This window comes from Hermetia illucens, chromosome 3 (genome assembly GCF_905115235.1).
Source record: "Hermetia illucens chromosome 3, iHerIll2.2.curated.20191125, whole genome shotgun sequence".
NCBI classification, from domain to species: domain Eukaryota; kingdom Metazoa; phylum Arthropoda; class Insecta; order Diptera; family Stratiomyidae; genus Hermetia; species Hermetia illucens.
Genome location: NC_051851.1, coordinates 16,851,405 through 16,874,765, shown reverse-complemented (window position 1 = coordinate 16,874,765; position 23,361 = coordinate 16,851,405). Strand labels below are relative to the sequence as shown.

At 44.8% G+C, this 23,361-nt stretch overlaps 1 protein-coding gene across 1 annotated transcript in view; it reads right to left on the bottom strand.

Moving 5' to 3' along the window:
* Window positions 1-1,906: 1,906 nt before the first annotated feature.
* The window catches only part of LOC119650881, a 32,329-nt gene continuing 10,874 nt past the window's right edge, over window positions 1,907-23,361 (bottom strand). The window contains exons 5-8 of the mRNA XM_038054047.1: window positions 14,309-14,593; window positions 3,022-3,520; window positions 2,239-2,956; window positions 1,907-2,157 (exon numbers count right to left, since the gene is read on the bottom strand). Of these exons, the coding sequence (XP_037909975.1) occupies window positions 1,991-2,157; window positions 2,239-2,956; window positions 3,022-3,520; window positions 14,309-14,593 (1,669 nt within the window). The 3' untranslated portion in view covers window positions 1,907-1,990. The remainder of the gene's footprint in view (window positions 2,158-2,238; window positions 2,957-3,021; window positions 3,521-14,308; window positions 14,594-23,361) is intronic.

Sequence of the window (23,361 nt, the reverse complement as noted above, 5' to 3'; positions counted from 1 at the left end):
AGGAGCACGTTGAGAGCATCTGCCAGGTTAGGACTGCAGGCTCGGTGTCAAAAGGCAATTCAGAAGATATAGACTTTTAAAAGGTATTGTAAAATAACTACTTTATTTATGACAAAATAATAAAATTGAAACTAAATAATTGCCGTAGCCGGTCGCAAGCCCGATTGTTAAAGGTTGAAGGATGGATAGCTTCAGTCTGAATGGCTGTATGGCACCGCAGCGTCTCAGGGGGTAGGTGAGGAAAGTTCAGGAACTTTGCAGTCTTGCAGATTACTCACTGATGAAGCTATCCCCACACCTCGCAGCTAGAGATAAAATGCACCACCAAAAATGAGAAGAAGAAGGAATTTGAGGTCCGGTACGGATAACCGGCGGGAGCCGTCTGACTTGGTGACTGGGTCGGGCTCCCGTAATGGACAGTACGGCGTCGAAACTGCTAGTCTTGGGGCGGTTCGACGTCTAGCGTGGCGCCTAGACGTCGAACCTGCCACGACGACCAGGAGCATTGCTCCGCCTGCTGCAGCTGTTTCGACACAATTTATGGCGACTACGTCAGCAGGTTCGGTAGGCAGCGGATGAAGTAGACTAAACCTTTTCATCATCCGATCTTACTGCGAAATAACGGCGGGGGCGGCTACAACATCTTTCCGCTCCTTGTTACACCAGGGATTCATCGAGCATTTCCCACTATTCGCGCACGTGACTGTGCAGCGAGTCGCAGACCAGTACCGCTTTATAACTCGCAGCGACACAGTCCCGGCCATCATCAGGGAGCGTGTTCGACTTGAGGTCACCACGAAAACTGATAAGATAATCCCCTTCGGATTGTTGATCTTCATTTTTTCCAACAGCTTGTTGGAGGCGTCGATTGAGTCCAGGTCCTCGTCGGGTTTCGCGGAACGGACCACTTTCACCTACATTCCTGACCCCGAATCGTACTTTGTAGTTTGGCATAACCAGTGACTCCCTTTACTCTTCATTTTCACTGCAAAAAAGTTTCGCTGTTCGCCGAGGATTGCTGCTCTATGATCGACGGTCAGTTGCCCGAGAAGATCCTAGGGTTTCAAAGACGCAGACTCTCAGCCATGCTGATTTTAGGCAAGCATGTGCGAAGCGTCGGTTTTTTGAAAATTTCATTGTATGGGATTATCTTGAATGTTACGTCTTACCGGGCGTTGATCTTAGCAGTAGACGGACAGAGAATAGAGAAAGTCCGTAGAAAATTGGTCCTCGCATCCAATGAAGTAGAACCCACGAACCTCCTGGAAGAAATTAAAGCCCGATTGTCGTCCATGAGATTCTCGATGACCATCTCCGACAGTATGGTCTCATCGCTAGTCCCTACCTCCGGCGCCAATTGGCCGCCAGCGCCTCCCGCAAGTGCCTCCTGGTCATTTTAGTGAAAGTTTTTGTCATGTATACCTCGCCGGTTGGCTCTTACTGCTTTTTGCAGTCTGCGAGCACTTCTACACTCTGCTTCTCTTGTTTTATTATTTGACTGAGATTGATTGCGCTTGAAGGTTTTGCTTATGCTAATTTTCCAGGCTTGTGTTGCTGTATTCCTCAGCAACCAACGGGCGGAGCATCACGGTTAATTTCACCATCTTTTTATGTTTTTGGGATAGCTATCCGCTCTTGGTCGTCTTCGCCCACTCAGAATGGTCTCCTTCGGACTACATCAACCTTGAATGACATGCCACGTCGGCGATCCTTTGAACAAGACTTCAAGCCAAATGACTGAAATTGACCGGGAAAGTATGGAACGCTAGGCCCTTTTGCATAAATTGTGGGCCATTCACTTCAGTATGTGTGGGGTGTCAAACTTTCACTAATTTTCTCTACGTTTGGGTACGTATTGTGGGATGAGGAACTGCTCTTACCTTTTCTCTCATTTTAACGCAAACTAGGAACTGACAAAATTTTGTTTTTTTTTTTTGGCTTACTTTATCACTTTATTTCTACGAGCATACCTCACAGTCAAAGAGTGAATCTATTTTCTAGGTTTGAAATTTATCCAGAATCCACCCTTCGCTCTCAGTTGAAAGCTACCTTTTTTCGACACTACTGGAATACGAGATCGTGGGGAAGCTTCGAAAGTGAACTCTGATAGCAGATGGAAAATAATTGCTTTGGTTTCCATCAATGCAAGTCTGGAACCTGAAATGAAGGATGGGTTGAATTTAAACTTTTTAATTAATGGTTCCAGATTCAAACCAAATGTCTGAATTTATGACTTACCAATGCAGTTTCTTGGACCAATCCCAAATGGCAGATAAGTGAATGGATCTATTTGGTTTTTATTCTCCGGACTAAATCGCTCGGGGTCGAATTTATCCGGGTTAGGGAAGTAGGCTGGGTCATGGTGAAGGCCTGCGATGGGTATTGAAATGAGGTCTCCCGGATATAATTTCACACCCTCGCCTTCTTCATTGCCTATCACATAGGGCTTGTTGCAAACCCGATTTGTCGCTGCCGTTGGTGGCCATTTTCTCAGTGTTTCTGATATAACCATGTCCATGTATTGCATTCCTTGAAGTATTTCGTATGTCAAAGATCTATTTTCCAATCTTTCCCGAACTTGATCGATTTCTTCAATCAGTTTTTGCTGAACATCTGGGTTCTCCATTAGCTCGTGAGCGCAGAAACACATTAAAACGGATGACATTTCGAAACCTGCGGCGAAGAATCCAAAGCACTGGGCGACCAACTCGTCCTCGGTCCAAATATGATTCACCATGTTTTGACCTACACTTGATTCTTGAACAATGGCAAAACCTTCATCAATGTCGGATTTACCAATGTCATATGCTTGCAGAGCTCCCCTACGAGCTTCCATGAGAAGGTGGATCATGTCTGGACGAATGATCCCTTTCGTGGCTCTTTCTTGCATCGTATCCAACACGAGACTGTAGAAGTATTTTGAGAATTTTTTATCGAACAACTTGACTTTGAAAAACTGCAATAAAGAAGGATTACCTATAACCAATCTGGGCTCATTACAATGAGGATGGAAAAGCTTACCTTCATCATTTTACGAAAATTCGTAATCAAGAAAAACTTGATAGCTGCAGTCCCTGAGAAGGTCGTAGCTTTCCTTGCCATGTGATAAAATTGATTATCCTTTTCCAGTAAAGAGTTTACTTGAATCCCGAAAGCACATGTTGCTATCACATCGTAGGTGAAGCGTGTGAAAAGGTCTTTCAGTTCCATTTCTATCGGTCCTTTCCCTTTTGCTTCGGATTTCAAAAACGTGCTGGCATTATGACTGCATTCGTCCACCAATTGAAACATTTGACGCATCTTACTGCCAGTGAAAGCATGACTGAGGGTGCCTCGCATGTCTTTCCACAGTTGATCCTTTAAAGCGACCAGAGAGTTACCGATGAGCGGTTCATCTTCAGCGTCCAAGATAACCCGATGATTGAGGAAGTATTCGAAGTCCTTGACAGCAACTTGTTTGATAATTGCGGGGCTGGCTATAATGAGGACTGGATTGCACATTTCGTACAGCCCGTAATATCTGAAACATAATATATAAAAGTATCGAGAAAATAATTAGGAATATATCACCAAATATTTGGTATATGGATGCATGTTTATTCCTTATAACGAGATCTATCCAGATATATCCAACTCCACATTACTTTATATGGTAACTTTGTTAATAGTAGTTAGACTTCCTTCAAACTTTCCAAAATTGGTATCACTTACTACATGATTCTAATTTTTTTAGTCCTGGAATGAACTTAAGCGGGGTCTTAGGTTTTGGAAACGAGACTTGTTTCACTTTTTGGGGCATACATTTTGATATGCCCTTCCCTTTCCTAGGATTTACCCAATAACAGAGAAGGATCAGTTTTGAAAAGTACTAACCAAACCCTTTTATCTGATACCCACATGACCGTATTGAGTAAAAGAAAATTTTATTCCAGCAGCTGTGTCAATTCAAGTGTCGAAACATTTTTCTAAGGTTCTCGTGGCATATTGACGGTGGTGCTCTAAAATCGTTTTCTTAATCTTTACAGGTAGCATGTTCTGGCTTCACTTCATTGGGTGTCATGACCTCATTCGCTACGTCATCGTCGGAGGATATTTCTGACAATTCCTACGTGAAGTAAGTGGTGGGACTCTGGAAAGTACTTCTCTCACTATTGCGAGTAGAGAGAGTACTTCTGCACTATTTTATCTAGGAACCGGTGTCTGACAGACTTCTAACTGCAAGATTGCGGTCCAGGTTAAGGAGCATCACAATTGTACAATGCCACTCAACAACGGGGACTTCCGATATAGTGGAGAAGCAATTAAACACAGTTCAGGGGAGGTTTCCTAAAGGTGACATTGTGATCGTGATGGGCGATCAGAATGTCAAGGTAGAATCTGCCAACACCTTGCTCGGAAATGTGATGGGGTAACAGTGTCTAAGCGATCGCAACGGTAATAGTGGGAGGTTCATGGATTTCTGTAACTTTTACTATCCCATCATTGGTGGCACATTGTTCGAGTATAGAGCCTGCCATAAGGTCAGCTGGGTTTCAACTAACCGACGTACCAGCAATTACATCGACCAGTGGTTAGAGCGCTGGGCTGTCTTAGCGGAGGTCGCTGTTCAAATCTCACTGCTGTGAATGAATACCTGGGTCAAATCAGGGTTATAACCTCGAGTAAGAGCAATACTGACCACATTGCATCCTTCAGTGTACTATGGTGTACCTTACGGTCTTGAATGATGTATTCCAATACACTTCAAGGCCTTGATCCAATATGGATCGTTGCGTCAACGATTATTATTATTATAGTAGATGTAAGAGTTATTTCCTTGATGTGCGCAACAAGAGAAGGCGCTGAAATCGGCCTCGAAAGGGATCACCACCTGATGATCGGTTACGTTCTCTGGCGTGTTGCGTTCGCCACTTCTTGCAAGGTTGGAGAGTTCAACATCGACCGGCTGTATGACCCAGCTAGGGAAAGCTATCTTGCTAATCAGACAGTGGATATACTAAATAACCCGCCCAATGAGCCATCGAAAATGTTCTTTTTTCGTGGAAGCGCATTGATGAAGGGAAGGAGTTGAAGGCTGCACTGACCGTTAAGAATGATGACAGGTGTGATGCCCCCAAACTTCGATACTAAGGGAAATCCCGAGAAGTTGAAAGTAGTGGACGCCGTGACAAGAAAGAATTTACTATTGTGATGGTTAAGGAAGCGGAAGATGCCACAGATCGGATGAATGATTTCAGAACTGTATACTGCATGACGAAAGACCTTGCATGTGGCCGCAAATCTTTGGTTGATCCTGTGAAGGACGTTAACGGTCGACTTCTCATCCACGACGATGAACAACTGAAGAGGTGAAAAGAACATGGTTCTTAACCGTATTACATCCGGTGAGATTCCTCATATTGTAGATGAAATGCACACATAACATTTGGATATGGACTGCTCCTCCAAGGAGATGAGAAAGGGAATTATCACTGCAATCAAATGGAGTAAAGCTGCTGGGATTGGCAGTCTTCCGGCAGAGTTATTCTCAGCTGCACCCGCAGTTATTGCAGATCTGCTCTTTCCACTCGTACGGAAGGCCCAAAAAGTGGAAGAAGGGGATAATCGTTAAGATTCCAAAAAAGGAGACATGTTTTTTTGAGTGTGACAATTGGAAATATATCTGGGTTCCTGGCCCCTTCCGTCGCAAAAATAATAATTAAAATAATCCTGGAACGCATCAAAGAACATCTTGACAGCTTGATCGATAGGAAGCAGACTCATTTCCGCTCAGGATCCTCCTAAATTGACCACATCAACACCCTACGGATGATTTGGGAACAGTGCGCGGAGTTTAGATCTTCGCTTCACCTGCTCTTCATCGATTTTGAGAAAGCGTTCGACAGCGGAGGGAGTGTGTCTGGGGTGCTCTACGTGGAAGGGCATTCCGGTGAAGTTAATAGTTATTTTCAAAGCGACATATGATGGCGCGAAATGGCATTTGCTGCACCGACGTAACACCTCAGAGGATTAGGTCCAAAGTGGAATCCGATCACCGATATTATGCCTCTTCCGGAGAATATGGAGTAATTCAATGGACAATGATATCCTTCCTCAAACACTTCCATTACCCTGATGACATCTGTTTGGTCTCTGACCGTATCGTAGACCCAAATGGCTCTGATTTGGAAAGAGAGGCAAGTAGATTTGAACTGAAGATAATCACCAACAAAACCAAGGTCCTCAGTCTGACAGGTCATTGCACTCTCCCTATCTGCATTAATGGGCAGAGCATCTAAGGCGTTGATCAATTGTCGATAGCGGCACCGAACTAGATGTTGCCCGACGCATTAACAGCGCTAGATCCGCTTTCGCTGCCTTGTCTAAAATCTAAAAATGCGCTTATCCCAACACTAAGATCAAATTGAGAATGTTCTGTGCCAGTGATCTTTCTGTGTAGCTATATGGGAGTAGCACATGGAAATTAAACTCGACTGTTACCCAAAAGCTCCAAGCTTTCGCTAATACCTGTCTGTGTTGTATCATCGGAGTTTGGTGGTCTAACACTATCTTAAACAAAGAACTTGGTCGGCGTACTGACTTGGCACTCGTACAAGCTGTGATAGGGAGACGGAAGTGACAGTGGATACATCACACATTAAGGAGGGGCAACAATTGCATTCCGGGCTACGCCATGTAGTGGAATCCTTTCTCTCAAGATGGCCGATGGACGAGTGGGTCGCTCCAAGGGCACTTGGGGCAGAACAGTAGAGAACGAGTGCGAATGTCTTGGAAAGTCGTAGGGGGAATTAAGGGCATTTCAGGCAACCGCGAGCGATGGTGCGTGGTTGTAGTTATCGTGCTATACCTCACCAAGGGGTGAAGGACAACCACATATATATAACAATGGGTTTTTTTTTTAAAAAAAGAAACTGCATGACGAAAGTAATTGGAAATTGCAATTGGCGTTACACTTCGCTAAGCTGTATATAGCATAATGGTGGTATTCAAAACTGTTGTTTTTATCTTCACGTTTTCTTCATTCACTTTGAGAACCAACTGTTTTCTGTAAATGAGCTTTCAGGTTCCTGATAACACTCTGCTTCATCGGTTGAATGAAGTCATCATTTGGCATTATTTTCGTATAAAACAGAAAGTGATGCAGCCACTACTTCAAAATATTGCCGAGTTTTTTATTTAGCTTTGTTTCATCTGTTTCAGTCATATCTTTCGCTACAAGGATTGTAATCCTTTCTTTAGATAATATTCCGCCCACGTATTTTTTCACCACTGAAAATTTTATCAGGGGTCAACTTGCCTCATCAGCGTCAGCGTAGCCTACTCAGAGGGGTGGCCAAGCGTTGGTAAGGCAATTGGAACACCTTTCAGTATACTTGCTGGTGATTTATCTGAAATTCTGCCGAATCTAATGTTGTGCCATTTGCCGAAGTGCATACGCAGAGCATTTGAAATTATCCTCGTTTAAGTGATCCCATCGCTGTTGACATCTAATCATAGATTTCTCCCTTTCGGTTTTTTGCACTTACGATAAAGGAGATATGGACTTCATGTTATATATGTTGGTCATCTTATCTGCCTAGATGTCAACCATTCTTGAGATGACGAACGCCTAAATCCAATAAGATAGACTTTAACAGGAAGCATCATACTGAAAAATTTGGTGGAAACCCTACTAATATTAACAAAGTTATAGTGTGTTAAAGTTGCCCCATTCACGTCAAATTGCTACCCCACACGAGATAAAATATCACATCTGGAAGGGAAAGGAAATGTTGTTGCTGTTTTTTAGTGCAAACCCAACTTCAGGCCACACCCAGTTTGGCTGAATGTACATAGATTTAACAATACACCAGAAAATCGCTATCTAATTTTTTTCCTCCGTTGAAATTGGAAGTTCAAAGTCGGGAGGGGGGGGGGGGGCTGGATCTGCTGATAAGGTGGAGCAAGAGCAGTTACTGAAGAGTTGTGGTCAGCTAAATTAAAAATTTAATCTTAAGCGGTGCAGTAATCGGATTTAAATTCTAATTGAAAATGTCCCCAATAAGTGCGATGAAAGTTTAGTCGAGGATAACCCAGATGCTACACTTCGATCTGGATGTGGACCATGGCTTCATGATAAGTGGTTTCCTTGAAAAGGGGACGGAATGAAAAAAGTGGTGCATCGAGACGTCAATGCGCGCCCAAAATAAATTTCTTTCATCATTACCAACGACGCAACAAACGGTATCCCGTTCACGCCTGCTTAAGTGTGGAACTCCAGACAACCCAGTTTTGCGCCGAGCTCCAGCAGTAGGATATCCCTAAAAGCTGTCTGGTGTTCTGGCCTACGCCATCGCTCCATATAAGACAGGACCTTCCATGTCTTCTATTTCTACCATAGATATTGCCCTTATACACTTTCCGGGCTGGATCATCCTCGTCCATAGGGATTAAGTAACACTTAAGTCTTTGAGGAACACATGATGACTGGAAAGATCATTGTCTTGTACAGTAAAAGCTTTGATCCTATAATGAGCCGTTCCGAGCGAGACAGTTTTTGTAGGTTGAAATATGCTCTGTTTGCTGCAATAGTGCGAGGATTTCATCGACCCTAGATATTATTATCAACGGTCTCAAGATTGTAGTTTCCTATCCCTACGGTTCTCATATGCCCCATTTGATGTTGTTGCTTCTTTCGGTTTTCATCATCATCAACGGCGCAACAACCGGTATCCGGTCTAGGCCTGCCTTAATAAGGAACTGCAGACATCCCGGTTTTGTGCCGAGGTCCACCAATTCGATATCCCTAAAAGCTGTCTGGCGTCCTGACCTACGCCATCGCTCCATCTTAGGCAGGGTCTGCCTCGTCTTCTTTTTCTACCATAGATACTACCCTTATAGACTTTCCGGGCTGGATCATCCTCATCCATACGGATTAAGTGACCCGCCCACCGTGGCCTGTTGAGCCGGATTTTATCCATAACCGGACGGTCATGGTATCGCTCATAGATTTCGTCATTGTGTAGGCTATGGACTCGTCCATCCTCATGCAGGGGGCCAAAAATTCTTCGGAGGATTCTTCTCTCGAACGCGGCCAAGAGTTCGCAATTTTTCTTGCTAAGAACCCAAGATTCCGAGGAATACATGAGGACTGGCAAGATCATAGTCTTGTACAGTAAGAGCTTTGACCCTATGGTGAAACGTTTCGAGCGGAAGATTTTTGGTAAGCTCAAATAGGCTCTGTTGGCTGACAACAACCGTGTGCGGATTTCATCATCGTAGTTGTTATCGGTTGTGATTTTCGACCCTAGATAGGAGAAATTGTCAACGGTCTCAAAGTTGTATTCTGCTATCCTTATTCTTCCTCGTCTTCGGTGCTGACGTTGCCACCATATATTTTGTCTTGCCTTCATTGATGTGCAGCCCAAGATCTCGCGCCGCCTGCTCGATCTGGATGAAAGCAGTTTGTACGTCTCGGGTGGTTCTTCCCATGATGTGGATATCGTCAGCATAGGCCAGTAGTTGGGTGGACTTGAAGAGGATCGTACCTCTTGCATTTACCTCAGCATCACGGATCACTTTCTCGAGGGCCAGGTTAAAGAGGACGCATGATAGGGCATCCCCTTGTCGTAGACCGTTGTTGATGTCAAATGGTCTTGAGAGTGATCCTGCTGCTTTTATCTGGCCTCGCACATTGGTCAAGGTCAGCCTAGTCAGTCTTATTAATTTCAGCTAGTGAACCAACCCCAAGTTGTAACGGACCCGGCAAGAGGACAGGATAGTTGCGTTTTTGCTGGGATCGTAGCTCATTTGAAGAGAACAACGAACGCACTGCGGGCTCGCGACTGTGTCTAATCTTTAGGGCAGCACTGGAAAGCATTAAAGCGCGATTGGCATGATCCGCATTTTACAAATTAACATGCATCGAAGTTCAATCGCTCACCAGTTGCTAACGCAGTTCGCTTCGGAGGTAAAAGATGGGACCCGGTTTCATGGCATTTCAGTTTATCGGGTACCGCTACCCTCTGGGTTCAGGGACGGCATTCGACTCCCTGTTTTTGCCCGAAGCAGAGGGAATGGCTCTGTCTCGATTCGATATTTAGGGATCAAGTATTTTAGTGTCTACCTGAAGCCGGATGAGTCGATGCCTGACCAACGGCGCCGGCTTGATGCTCCGGAGGACATCTTTTCGGGCACGGAGGGGTGAATCTTTGTACGAGGTGACTTTAATGCTAGCGTTGAGGACTGCTCCGCTTTTCATAATAAAAAAACACTTCTCACAATTGAAAACAAGAAAGCGCCTGGTTCTGATGGCGTCCCTGCGGAAGTTTACAAAGTGGTGTTCCGCCGTTCAACGTTTCCCTGAAAGAGGGCATTCTTCCTTGTCCTGCTGGAAGGTAGCGAGACTTGCGCTAATCAGGAAAGGGAAAGGAGAACCTGCTTGACATGGCTGTGAAAGTGCTCGTCAGGAGTAGACTCGCTGTAGCGACGTGCTGCCGGGGACCTATACCCAAAGCATTTCGGCTTCATGGCAGGGAGATCCACGGTGGATGCTGCCATAGAGGTCGTAGGTGCGGTTCATCGAGCGAGGCACACAGCCGCCGATCCCGACGGATAGTGCTGCTCGTAATGCTAAATATCAGAAATGCCTTCGATTCCGTAAGATAGACAGATATGTTACGCATATTAGAAAATTCATTTCACGTGCCGAGCCTCCTTTTGCGGATATTGAGGGCTGCTCTATGAGACGCCAGAGGGCTAGAGGAGGATGGAGCTTCATTTTAGGGCTGGGTAGTTTAGGTACATGGCTGAACCGAACGCATGGTAGGATCGATTATTTCTTTCCCCAACTTCTAAGTAGGAATGGAGGTTTTCAGCCTTAGCTGCACAATATTGGAAAGGCATGATATCCTGATTGTGTTCTGCAATGAAGTGGCGCATGACGCCGAACACACTTTTCTCTTGTGAAAAGTGGGATGGTTTTTATCAGCAGCTTTATATTATACAAAAAAAATGTGAAAAGAAGCAGCTGTCATCAGTAGTTGAGGTGTTATAGAAAGTCATGATCCATTGAAGGATTCTCTACCAAAACTGGCAAAAAGGACATCACCAACAAGGATAAGGGAAAGTTTTCAAAACTTTACCAGTATTATCATATGGTGCTCTGATAAACGATATTGAATTCTGTAAAATGTCCCTTCTTCGTAGAGCTCCTGAAATACATTCCCTGTAGACACAGACGAAAGCTGACTTCAAATCAATGAACAATTATACAAAGAGCATTAATATCATCAAGAAGGCAACCGAAGCCAGCCTACTCTCTACCAACCAGACTTTTGTGGTATTTTAAGCAGCCGGAGACCTGGATGCCGCTGTCGAAATGGGAGATCCATGATGGATAACATGCTCAATGGATACTTCTTCTGTCTCAGATGTTTCTGGGGGGTGTCACCACAACCTTACAATACACAATATACAAAATGTAATCTAGTAACAGAAACATCGAAAGTGTCGCGGCATACCATCATCCTACTTCCTACAAAGAGGAAAATTCATCTTTTTCATTATCATCAGAAACGTCGAAGAACCTGAACACATCCATTTTCATAAATAGCATCAATGGTGCCAGGAAGAGCTAAGTCTTGGGGATGACCACGTCTAGCACCTCGTTCCAATCTCCCGTTTCCAAACTAATGACATTCTCGCCGCTTCCGGCACGAAGTGAAAACGTTTTACTTTTCACCTTTCTTCTTTACTTGGATTCAAAAGGTACAAAGTATTCCGGATGGCCAGGCCAGGCCAACCAAATACAAGTAGACTACCAGCCTCATCATAGCCACAAGATTAAAATGATCAGAAACCGCGCTTGGACGACACAACCTTTCAGCTTCCAGTCGACAAGGCCAGTATTCCAGAGACTTGAGCGACGTGGTCAGGACATCTCAAACGATACCTGAGAGGTTTCCCGTAGGAAATCCACATTTTAGCCTCTAGCAAAGACAAATGTGCCTCCTTTAATCTGCAAAGTAACTACAGGGGGCAGAACATAGCTATTCTCACCGATAGCCAAGCAGCGATCAAGGCACTTAGGTCCAACCAGGTGAACTCTAAACTGATATGGGAATGCCTTGAGAGACTGAATACACTCGCCTCGTCCAACAAGACCTGGATACTTTGGGTTCCATCCAGGCCATGCTGGGTTGGAAGGCAATGAGGCAGCGGATGAACTAGCCAAGAAGGGAGCAGGGATGCATTTAAACGGCCCAAAACCCTTCTGTGGAAGCGGAAACGGTTTCATGGCTATGAATCTAAGAAACGAAGAAAAACGGTTGAGGGAACTATATTGGGCGGGCCTAACAGGGATGGAGCAGTCCACGGTGCTTATTGGGGGATACGAACCCATGCGTCCAAAGATTGCTTAAACCTCACCAAAAAGCACCTCCGAATAATAGTGGGAATTCTCACTGGTCATTGTCGGCTGAATTATCACCTAGGGAAGCTAGGGATATCTACGGACACTGGCTGCAGGTTCTGTGAGGAGGAGGACGAAACCTCTATGCACGTCCTGGGACAGTGTCCGGCACTTGTGCAAAGTAGGTCGATACATCGGGGAGAACACTTAATACCAGATGCAAAGCTGAAACTTCTGGAAGTGGGGAACATACTAAAGTTCCTAACGGTTACAGGCCTGCTTGAGATACTATGATCAACAGGTACACTATAACCAGTAAAAGGGGCACAATAGTTCTTCAAGGACGGATTAACAGAATAATAATAATAACCTCTAGCAAAACTGAACACAAACAGAAAGTCTCAACTTTTCGAGGTACTAAATCAGGAAAGGATGGGACACTCTTCTGTACAAGATGGGACATAAAGGAGGGGCCAAGGAACAACTGCTTCTGAGGAAAAGCGTCTAGCAACAACTAGAACGAAAGTGTGGAAAAAGTTGACAAACTATCAGCTCTCAGTCGAACACACCAAACCGAAATGGGGGGCCAAAATATGGTAATACAACCAGACGAATTTAGGGCACACGTCGGGCGCCATTTGTAATGATTTAATTGGGTTGCACAATGACCAAAAATACCATCCTGAGTAACCGGACCTAGCAAGGAAAACTATCTCAAAAACCTTAAAAGTTGGTGAAATTGACTGTAAAGGTTGAACCGAAATTACTGAAGCCCCACTAAAGTGTGCTGTCAACACGTGCTTGCAAGCCTATGTGCTAAAAAGGTCCGGGAATGTATAGGCACCACAAAGAGCGCCATACGTTACGACTAAAGTGGGTTCCCGGCGGTCAACTTTGAGCTCGACGCTTGCAGTCCAGTCTTAATTTTGTCATAGAACAGTCAAAAAATGTATGACCCCCTGAAGTTTTTTTCGTGATGTGGTATCACTGATCATAGCTCTTTGTCAACTACTCTGCACATCCTCCTCGCTCTTTTACTAAGGCGCACGTTGCGTTGCACTTCCTCCTTTCTTTAGCTCCTTACTCTCCGTCCTTTGTTTCCGGAATTCGATCTTATGAAGTCTCTTCGGAACGTGGTCGGCAATCTGTGCTATGCTACCGGTGTGAAACATGGATCCTAACACGAACCACAAAAACTTGGTCAATACCTTTGTCAGGAGAGACCTGAGGAGAATGATAAAAGCTAAGCAACAGGATGATCAATCGCGAATCAGATGCCACCATGAGTTGTATCAAATATTTGACGACCCTGAGGTGGTCCAAATTAATAAAACTTCGAAAGTTGCAATGGACGCCTATGTTCAACGTATGGGCGTCACTTTGATATCTAAAAGGGTATTGGAAGGGAGAGCAGAAGGACGAAGACTGGTAGGAAAATGCGGAAAGCGCTGGGCAGATTCTGTTGACGAAGATAGCGCATCACTGCTCGGAAATTGGACGATGCAATTGATGGATCCCAATAGGGAGGAAGGACATTCTGAAGGCCAGGCCGTGAGGAATACGGAGGGACAAGAAAAGCGTTAGGCTCACACTCGATTGTAGCAAAATATTAGCACCCGCTACTACTTACTAGCCTCATCATTTACCAACTCCTTCTTACAGTCAAATCCTCCTGATGAACACCATCTAGATTAAGGAAGATGGGGAAGTAGTATCGATGAAGTTGGGAGATGGGGAGTATTTTTTTCAAATCCATCGAACACAAACCGCTTTATCTATCTCAATGGCGGTACGCACATACACTACAATTAGGTTGTAATCTTATCTACTCTAATGTCACTACGAAATCGAGGTTCAATGAACATTTGTAGATGAATTTTCATATTAAGTATTTTTTGGCAAAGAATCTAAACTCACTTGTAATCTTTGAATTTCAAGTAAAATCTTTTGACCAAATCATAGAGCGACTCCTGTCGCAGTATTAATCCACCGTAATTCCCAAAGAAGAGCTTTGGCTTTTCATGTTTCACATTTTTCTTTTTGAAGGAGTCGTAGGTGGATGTTAGCCATTTATAGGCAACAAAAAGTAAGATACACAAAAACAGTGTCCACTTGGGCCACAAAACAGATAACACTGTCCTGATCATCGCAACCGATTGAGGTGAATCACTAGGTAAAATAGCCCCGTCACTACCGGTACTGGATTACTAATTACGATAACCTAATTTCCTAAAGCGCACAGACAGGTACCACTACGCACTACATATTTTAAAAAACTGCCCAAATGCTAGGCGCAAGGTTGAGCTTTTATATCGGGGTTGGATTTTGATTTTGTTATCTTGAAAGAGAGAATGACTTTTAGTTGCTATTTTGATATGCTAGTTCCAAAGAGTAGGAGACGATGTACTCATGCAATAATATCCAAACAAATTGAAATTAGATTTAAAGCTTCGGCGCCGTAATGTTTATAGATACAACGGCTTAGCAGGCCCACGGTCGACGTTAACTGCTAAATCACCATTATTAGATCTAATGTGAATATTTATTACCTTATCTAATGCGGATATCCACTTTTCCGAAAACCTCCATTGGACATCATAAATCCAAAATCTACATGACTCGTTGTACCAAAAATTTTATCCGGAAGTGATTGGATTGAAGTGGTGAAGCAACAGTCGGACAGTCAGAAGGTCTACTTTAAGAGCAACGCGTGGATAGCCTGTCAAATCTGCCAAATTTTCGGATACAAAAACTGACTTCTAGCACGGTTTCAGCAAAGACTCATAAATAAAGGATAAATATTCAGCAGGTTATGTGGAAGATAAAGGACTCTTAGTAGGCTCGAAAGACAAAGTGAAAGCATCACAAGAATTCTGGGGGTAGGTATCAGTGACCGCTCCCAGGAGCCCAATTAGGCCTGTTGTACGCCGTTTTGATGCCGCAAACTTCTAAAACTATGACTACTGTCAAAAGCGGCTAAGATCCTCAGAACCAGCTCGTAGCATTCACGCAGGAAAGCAGCTCTCCCACCGTGCAACTAAAGATCTCTCTGAGGTCTTCAAAGAATGACAACCGCAAATGAACTGGCTGAAGGTTTCCCTCTCTTCTTCGCAGCCTCGGCGATGCGAATTGTAGGGTTTGCTGAGTCTGGTAGCGTGGTTCTCTATAGGCCTATGCCCCGTGAAGGTCGTCGTAATCTTGTATGCATTTGGACGCGTCTCGCACAAGAGCTTTCACGATTAAGTTTTCTTATGGGCGGGCCAAATCCTCTTGAATTGGTACCGTGGTGAACCTTTGCCCACAGAAGTCCGGGGCTGCTAAATAGTGCAAATAGATTCCACGTTTGACCGTCGCCAGGGGGATGCAGACTGTACCTACCAAAGGACTGCCAAGAACAGAGCCGTGCCTTGCAAATCCACCAGCCCACTTATTCTCCTCTATGTTCCTATGACCGGGAAGCCAAAGAAAATGTGATCTTGAGCGTGCCGACCAGATTGTTCAGCACGTCGCTGCATTATCCAGTATTTCCGCTTGGAATACCCCGGCGAACTCTGGGAGATCATACTACTTGGATACAATGTGTGTGTCCGAGAAAACTTCGCATTCCGACGTTTTTTGATCCGTCGGTAAAGAATACTATGTCATAGCTTGGCAAAAGGTCACCACTTCTATTTTGCTCTGACTGCAACGGCCACAACAAAGTTTCTCATGAAGTTCCGTTTGGATGCTACAATGGCCATAGAGTTTAACTGTCTGGACGTAGTCTGACGGTACTGTACGCTACAAAATAACTACTTTATTTATGACAAAGTAATAAAATTAAAACTAACAATTTCATCTTCCGTATCTTTTAAGTTTTCCTCAAATGCAGAATCTTCGTCGCTTAGAAACTACTCATTCGACAAATCTAATGATTCGTGCATGTTTTTAAAAATTTACTGTGGAACACCCACCCCCCCCCCCCCCCCCCCTCCCATTAGTTCATGCTAGATCCGTCAAATTTTCTAGTAAGAAGCATTATCCTGGAAAGTTTAGTAGAAATCTTACCGTTATTAACAAAGTTATAATGGATCAAACTTGCCCATTTCGTGTCAAATTACTACCTCCATCCATTCCCCGGACAAATTGAAATTATAACATTTCACCTCGAGATCCTTTCTTCCACGAACCTCGGGCATTAGAGCAATACGTGCGCTGACTTTTCGGGTTCCCCATCGCAGTTTGGAGGATCAGGAGATATATCCAATTTAAATATGTACAGGTATCGACGAAATTATAACTAATCTGTCTCTCCAGTCACCTCCTCATGTTAGGATCAACCTGTTGCCATCTAAGTATTGATTTCTCCCTTTCAGATTTTTCCATTGCCGATAAAGGAGAAATGGACTTGCTATATTTATGTCCGTTATCTCATCTGCCAACACGTCAAACGGCCCCTTTTCCGATATAACGAACACCCATCATCTGTGACAGTTCTGAAGACAGAACACACCCTTAGGGCTCTTCTTTTGTAGACGGCACACAGTTTATGTGCGTTACACAAAACATGCGACGCTGTTCATCAGCCTGCAAATATCTCGCAGACCTCCTACATCCGGAATGATTTTTGCAGAGCCATAATGGCGGTGAAAGCCTTTTCGCAAGTATACTCCACGTGTTGCTTAAAATTGAATTTGATATCTATCACCACTACCAAGTATTCGATGGCTAGCTTAGAAGGGATCATATGGCATCCAGCGAAATCTCTTTTACGGCGTTTGGTGATTATAATCCTTTCCGTTTTTCCTCCAGTTCCAGCCCATCGCTAGCCAACCCAGACTTATCAGCACTGATTGCTTTGCAGGAGTAAAAAATTAGATCAGTACATCGTTGTTCATGATGTGGCATACCCGCGCAGACAAAGTACTCCAAAGCGTTCGTACTCGCATTCACAATAGCAGTGAGACAGGTGAGAATTCCAATACTCGCCAGCCATTTCCGTATATGGCTCCTGTTTGTTAGGCTGAATGCATTTTTCACGTCTATGGTCACCACCACACAATATTTGCTAGTATTATCCTTTTCGCAAATCGCTTTCTCGGCCAAGTCAGCAGCGAATTGGCAAAATAGCATCAATGGTTGATTTGGCTTTACGGCACCCTTACTGTTGAACAGGAAGGCCTCATTGCCTTTCAACGACCGGAAGCAATCTATTATAGATTACCCATTCCAGCACTCTTCCCATAGTGTCTAGGAGACCACATAGGTCTACAGGAGGATGGCTCACATGGAGGTTTACTAGCCTTAGGCAACAGTACAAACTTCTGTCGTTTCCATGCTGTAGGGAATGTCCCCTCGGGCATACGCGCTTCGAACGTACGAAGATGTTCGATCTGTATTTCACGGCGAGCTTAAGGTCTCTATTCGGCATTTCGTCCAGCCCTGAAGTGTTTTTATCACCTATTCTGCTACAGACACTTTACAGCTCGTCTGTAATTATTGCCGGAATTATTGTCACATCCTCAGTTCTCTGCATGTTGTCAGCCCCCCTCTCTTGCTGAGGAGATAACCCGTGGACGATTCACCAAGAGAGTAGGACACATGATCTGCGGAGATGACCAGTCACTGAATTTTCTCATCACAAATCTATTGATGCTCCCTCCACGGGCTTACATCCCCCTCAGAGCAGAGCTCTTTAAAGCATTCCTCTTTTGTGCGCTGGATGGCCAGGTTGAGATTTTTGCGGGCTTCGTCATATGTACGCTCTTTTTGCACCTGATCAAGCCTACCTGTAGCCCCTTAGGCATTTGTCTGGTTCGTTAGCAGGTTTAAGGAAAGCGGGCCAGTTCATTTTTCCACCAGTAGTTAGGTTTTCTACTGGGGAAGGTGAATTTTCTGGACAAGGATGTGGCCTCCTCGAGTTCGTTCATTCTCCAGAATCTCCATAAATACCTCGCATAGCAGCGGGGAAGAGGGGTTGCCTATTATTGCTTTGTAAAAAGCATTTCTGAATGTGAAATTCGATTCATTCATGCATGTAAAAGCCAGTTTTCTATACAGTTTAGCTGGGATCCTCCCTTTGGTTGAGTTTTCGTCTGTCGTCGTGATCCATTCATCCAACAAGTATAGGGCTTCGTTCATCGGCACGCCTGGGAACAGCAGTTTTACGGTAAAGGATAACAGGCTTTCGTCGTTTTGTATTCCTCCATCCTCGTCGACTCTGGCGATAACTTCCTTGCTGTTTCTCACTGCTCGTTGTTTCCTTTTTAGGCCTAACCTCATGACTTCTTCCACTTTGCAATATATTGCGTTGGTGAACTGGTTGTTGCTACCATCTCTCTGGCCTCGTTGTCTTCTTTATGTATTTTGAGGAGGCATTCCATTCTTCTGGTGGTCAAAGGGTAGTATAGGTCCCAGGGCGAAACGTGGATTGGTACCCACGATGGAGCATAAAACCTGGGAAATGCCTGCTGAACCAACACCAACAGCTCTACTACCAAACCCTATCTCCACCTCCACGTAGTGACCGCTGGGAGCTCTTTCTTAACGAAAAGCTGCAGACGGAGAAGGATGAAGGCGAGTCTCCCGCGCCTAAAAACGGGACAAATTGTATCAACTGGTCCTCCAGGTTGGGGGTTGGGTAGGGCTGACAACCCTACACGGAAAACAACTCGTTACGAAGCCACAACAGGAGCCTCGGACAGGACGGATTTTAAAACGACGGACCAGGCAACGAACACGGAATAAAGATTTGTGCATTTTCTCATGGAACGTGCGCTCCCTGTACAGAGATGAAGCTGACCAGCAGCTAGCCGATACCCAGTTCCAATGTAGGGCTGATATAATAGCGTTGCAAAAGATGCGCTGGACAGGGACCGGTTTCCTGGAGAAGAGCCACTACACCATATATTATAGCGGTCATCCAGTAAACCATGTGCTCGGAGTAGGTTTCTTAGTCAGCCAAAAAATGAAACCTGCTGTTATCGGCTTTGAAAACATAAGCGAACGGCTATGCACTCTGCGCTTGCGAGGCAAGTTTAGAAATATAAGCCTCATAAACGTTCACGCCCCTACAGAGGAGACTGCAGAGTCGGAGAAGGATACCTTCTACGAGGCAGTAGAACGAACCCTCGAAGCCTGTCCCAGATATGATATCAAAATCATCTTATCATCTTAACAGCTAAGTAGGGAAGGAGCCCGAATTCAGGCGATACGTTGGCTCCCATAGCTTACACGAAAAAACAAATGATAACGGACTGCTGACTATTCAATTAGCAGGGTCACACGAAATGGTTGTTGGAAGTACCTGGTTTGCGCGGAAAGCGGTCCACAAACATACGTGGGCCTCTCCAGACGGGACCACTTTCAACCAAATTGACCACGTGTTGATCGAACGCCGCCACCTCTCAGCCTTGATGAATGTCAGAACATATAGGGGGGCCATTACAGACTCGGATCACTATCTCGTTGGCATGGTGCTCCGAGCTCGAATAACAATACCACCTAGAATCCCCTCTGACAGTCAGGTGAGAGTGAACACTGAAGCCATCCACAACACAACCCTCCGCGACACCTATAAGAGGGAAATGAATGCCGCAATAACCACAGTCAACAGAGGACATAGAGATGAAGCATCAACAAATGATCTTCACAACCACCTGAAGAACGTTATCATGGATACGGCCACAAACATACATACAAACATACCCCTGCCGCAAAAGGAGTCGGAACGGCTGGTTTGACGATGAATGTAAGCTAGCAACGCATACCGAGTAATGTTGCATTTTCAAAGAACGCGGGCACGCGCAAAGACTTATCACGAACTCCGACGAGCGGAGAAGCGACTTCACAGACGGAAAAAGGAAGCCTGGGAGAACCAACAAGTCTATGAACTAGAAAAGTACAGGGAGCAACCGCACCAGGCGCGCAAGTTTTACCAACAAGTCAGCAGGATGAAGCCTTATACACCTCGATGCTCATCCTGCCGAGACAAAGAGGGAAATCTGATTTCCGACAGAATGGGCATATTGGAGCGATGGGTTGAGTACTTTGATGAGTTACTGAACAACCAGAACATCGGCGAGTTGGAGGTCCTGCCAACTGAAGACGACGGACAAATACTGCCACCACCAAGTTTAGGAGAAACAGTCCGTGCAATTCATAAGTCGCCAGGAGCCGATGGAATTATAGCCGAATTGGTTAAATATGGAGGCGACCAGTTACACCAACTGGTTCATCAACTTGTGCTCAAGGTATGGGACAGCGAATCAATGCCTGACGATTGGCAACGAGGCATTTTCTGTCTCATACATAAAAAGGGAGATATCACACAGTGCAGCAATTATAGAGGTATCACGTTGCTGAGTACCATCTATAAGATATTCTCCACTATCTTGCTAGGCCGGATAGCCCCATACGCACAGAACATCATTGGCCCATACCAAAGAGGCTTCACTCCAGGCAAATCAGCAACAGATCAGATTTTCTCTGTGCAGCAAGCGATGGAAAAACTGTTGGAATATGGACAACAGTTGCACCATCTGTTCATCGACTTTAAAGCCGCCTATGATTGCATAGCCAGGATAAAACTGTACACGGCCATGAGAGAATTTGGTATCCCGACGAAATTAATAAGACTGACTACGCTGACCCTGACCAATGTGCGAGGCCAGATAAAAGCAGCAGGATCACCCTTAAGACCATTCGACATCAATAACGGTCTACGACAAGGGGATGCGCTATCATGCGTCCTCTTTAACCTGGCCCTCGAGAAAGTGATGCGTGATGCCGAGGTAAATGCAAGAGGTACGATCCTCTTCAAGTCCACCCAACTACTGGCCTATGCTGACGATATCGTCATCATGGGAAGAACGACCCGAGATGTGCAAACTGCCTTCATCCAGATCGAGCAGGCGGCGCGAGATCTTGGGCTGCACATCGATGAAGGCAAGACAAAATATATGGTGGCAACGTCAGCACCGAAGACGAAGGCGAATCAACCAACAACATCAAACCGCACTGGTCAAACACGAAGAAGAATAAGGATAGGAGAATACAACTTTGAGACCGTTGACAATTTCTCCTATCTAGGGTCGAAAATCACAACCGATCACAGCTACGATGATGAAATCCGCGCACGGTTGTTGTCAGCCAACAGAGCCTATTTCAGCTTACAAAGACTGTTCCGCTCGAAACGTCTCACCATAGGGTCAAAGCTCTTACTGTGCAAGACAATGATCTTGCCAGTCCTCATGTATTCCTCGGAAACTTGGGTTCTTAGCAAGAAAAATTGCGAACTCTTGGAAGAATTTTTAGCCCCCTACATGAGGATGGACGATTCCGTAGCCTACACAATGACGAAATCTATGAGCGATACCATGACCGTCCGTTTGTGGATAAAATCCGGCTCAATAGGTTACTGTGGGCGGGTCACTTAATCCGTATGGATGAGGATGATCCCACCCGGAAAGTCTATAAGGGCAATATCTATGGTAGAAAAAGAAGACGAGGCAGACCCTGCCTAAGATGGAGCGATGGCGTGGGTCAGGACGCCAGACAGCTTTTAGGGATATCGAATTGGTGGACCTCGGCACAAAACCGGGATGTCTGGAGTTCCTTATTAAGGCTGGCCTAGACCGGATACCGGTTGTTGCGCCGTTGATGATGATGATGATGATGATGGGTTAGACATTCTCAGTTCGGCGACTTTCTTAGTGACAAATTTTGCATTGTACCAGAGCCTTTTCGTCTCTTTTAATGGAGTATAACAGATGTTCCTTCCCAATAATGTAAAACTTACCTTCGTACGTGCGTTTCCTTTGTTTGCTGCTAAGTAAAAGACGGGTTTATCCTTCAACTCCTTAATGATTTTATGGTAGTTAGACGACACTCTTTTCCTCGGGGTCATCCGCTTTTTGGGGGCTAGTAGTCGCCGAATTTCTTCCTAAATACCGGCCTTTACGTCTTGTGGTGCAAATTTAATTCCCGCTTCGATGTCCATTGTTATATCTTTCCTTGGAAAAGGTGGGGTCTCTTACGGCGAAGTTCAAGCATCTGTTGCGTAAAAGGCTGTGACTGCTGTTCCTGGGTAAAGTGTTCCTTGCATTTATTGGTCATATTGCTGGGAATGAATTCTTCCTTGGGTTTCTCTATTGACTGCACCGTGTGTTTGGATGAGCACCTTTAGTTTATTTTTTAGGATGCTCCGTTTTTCCGCCCTTTTCGCAGTTGATGTTGATTTTTCCACCATAGATGGATGGATGGATGGATGTCGTCTTTTCTTTCATGGATGTTCTTGTTGATTTTCCATGTTTGCGTGTAGCAGCGTTGATGGCGTCGGTAGCCACAAATTTCAGATTAAGAGCTAAGTTTTGTTGAATTTCTCCCAGTCTGTGTTAGCGAATTCAACTGCAAAATAATCGGACATACCTGGTCATATTTTACAGGATTTGACCTGAAAATTTTGCTTGGCTTCGTCAAACAGTAGGAAATAATCGAGGATATATTGATTACTCGATCTTGTCGGGGTTTCAGGCAAAACCAATTCAATATTGATAAGGAAAGAAGGTCGTGGATCCATATTAGCTGCGTTTCCCCGTTTATATTGACTGAGGGGTAACTCGAGTTAAATTAAGAAGAAGATATTTTGACTTTGCAAACCATGGACCAGTTGCAGTAGAAGTTTCCCTTAAGAGGGTCGGTTAACGATTGGGCAGTGGCACGATGTTGGGGGCAGAAGTGAGAGCTTTAACCAACTCGCGGAAATCACTGATTGGTGGCTTTGCGTTCCCTTGATTCGCTCCTTCGAGAAGAGATTTTCAAGCAGCTTGCGCGTATGACATGCCTGTGCTGGTTGAACTCTTCGAAAGCCGAGGAATTATGCTTGACAGGTGACAGGTGACAGGTGCCTTCCGAGTTCTGGCAGCTCCCCCTCCGGCTACCATTTCGTTGTAAGGACCCCCGCATCAGTGCACTATTAAGCAATTTTGGGC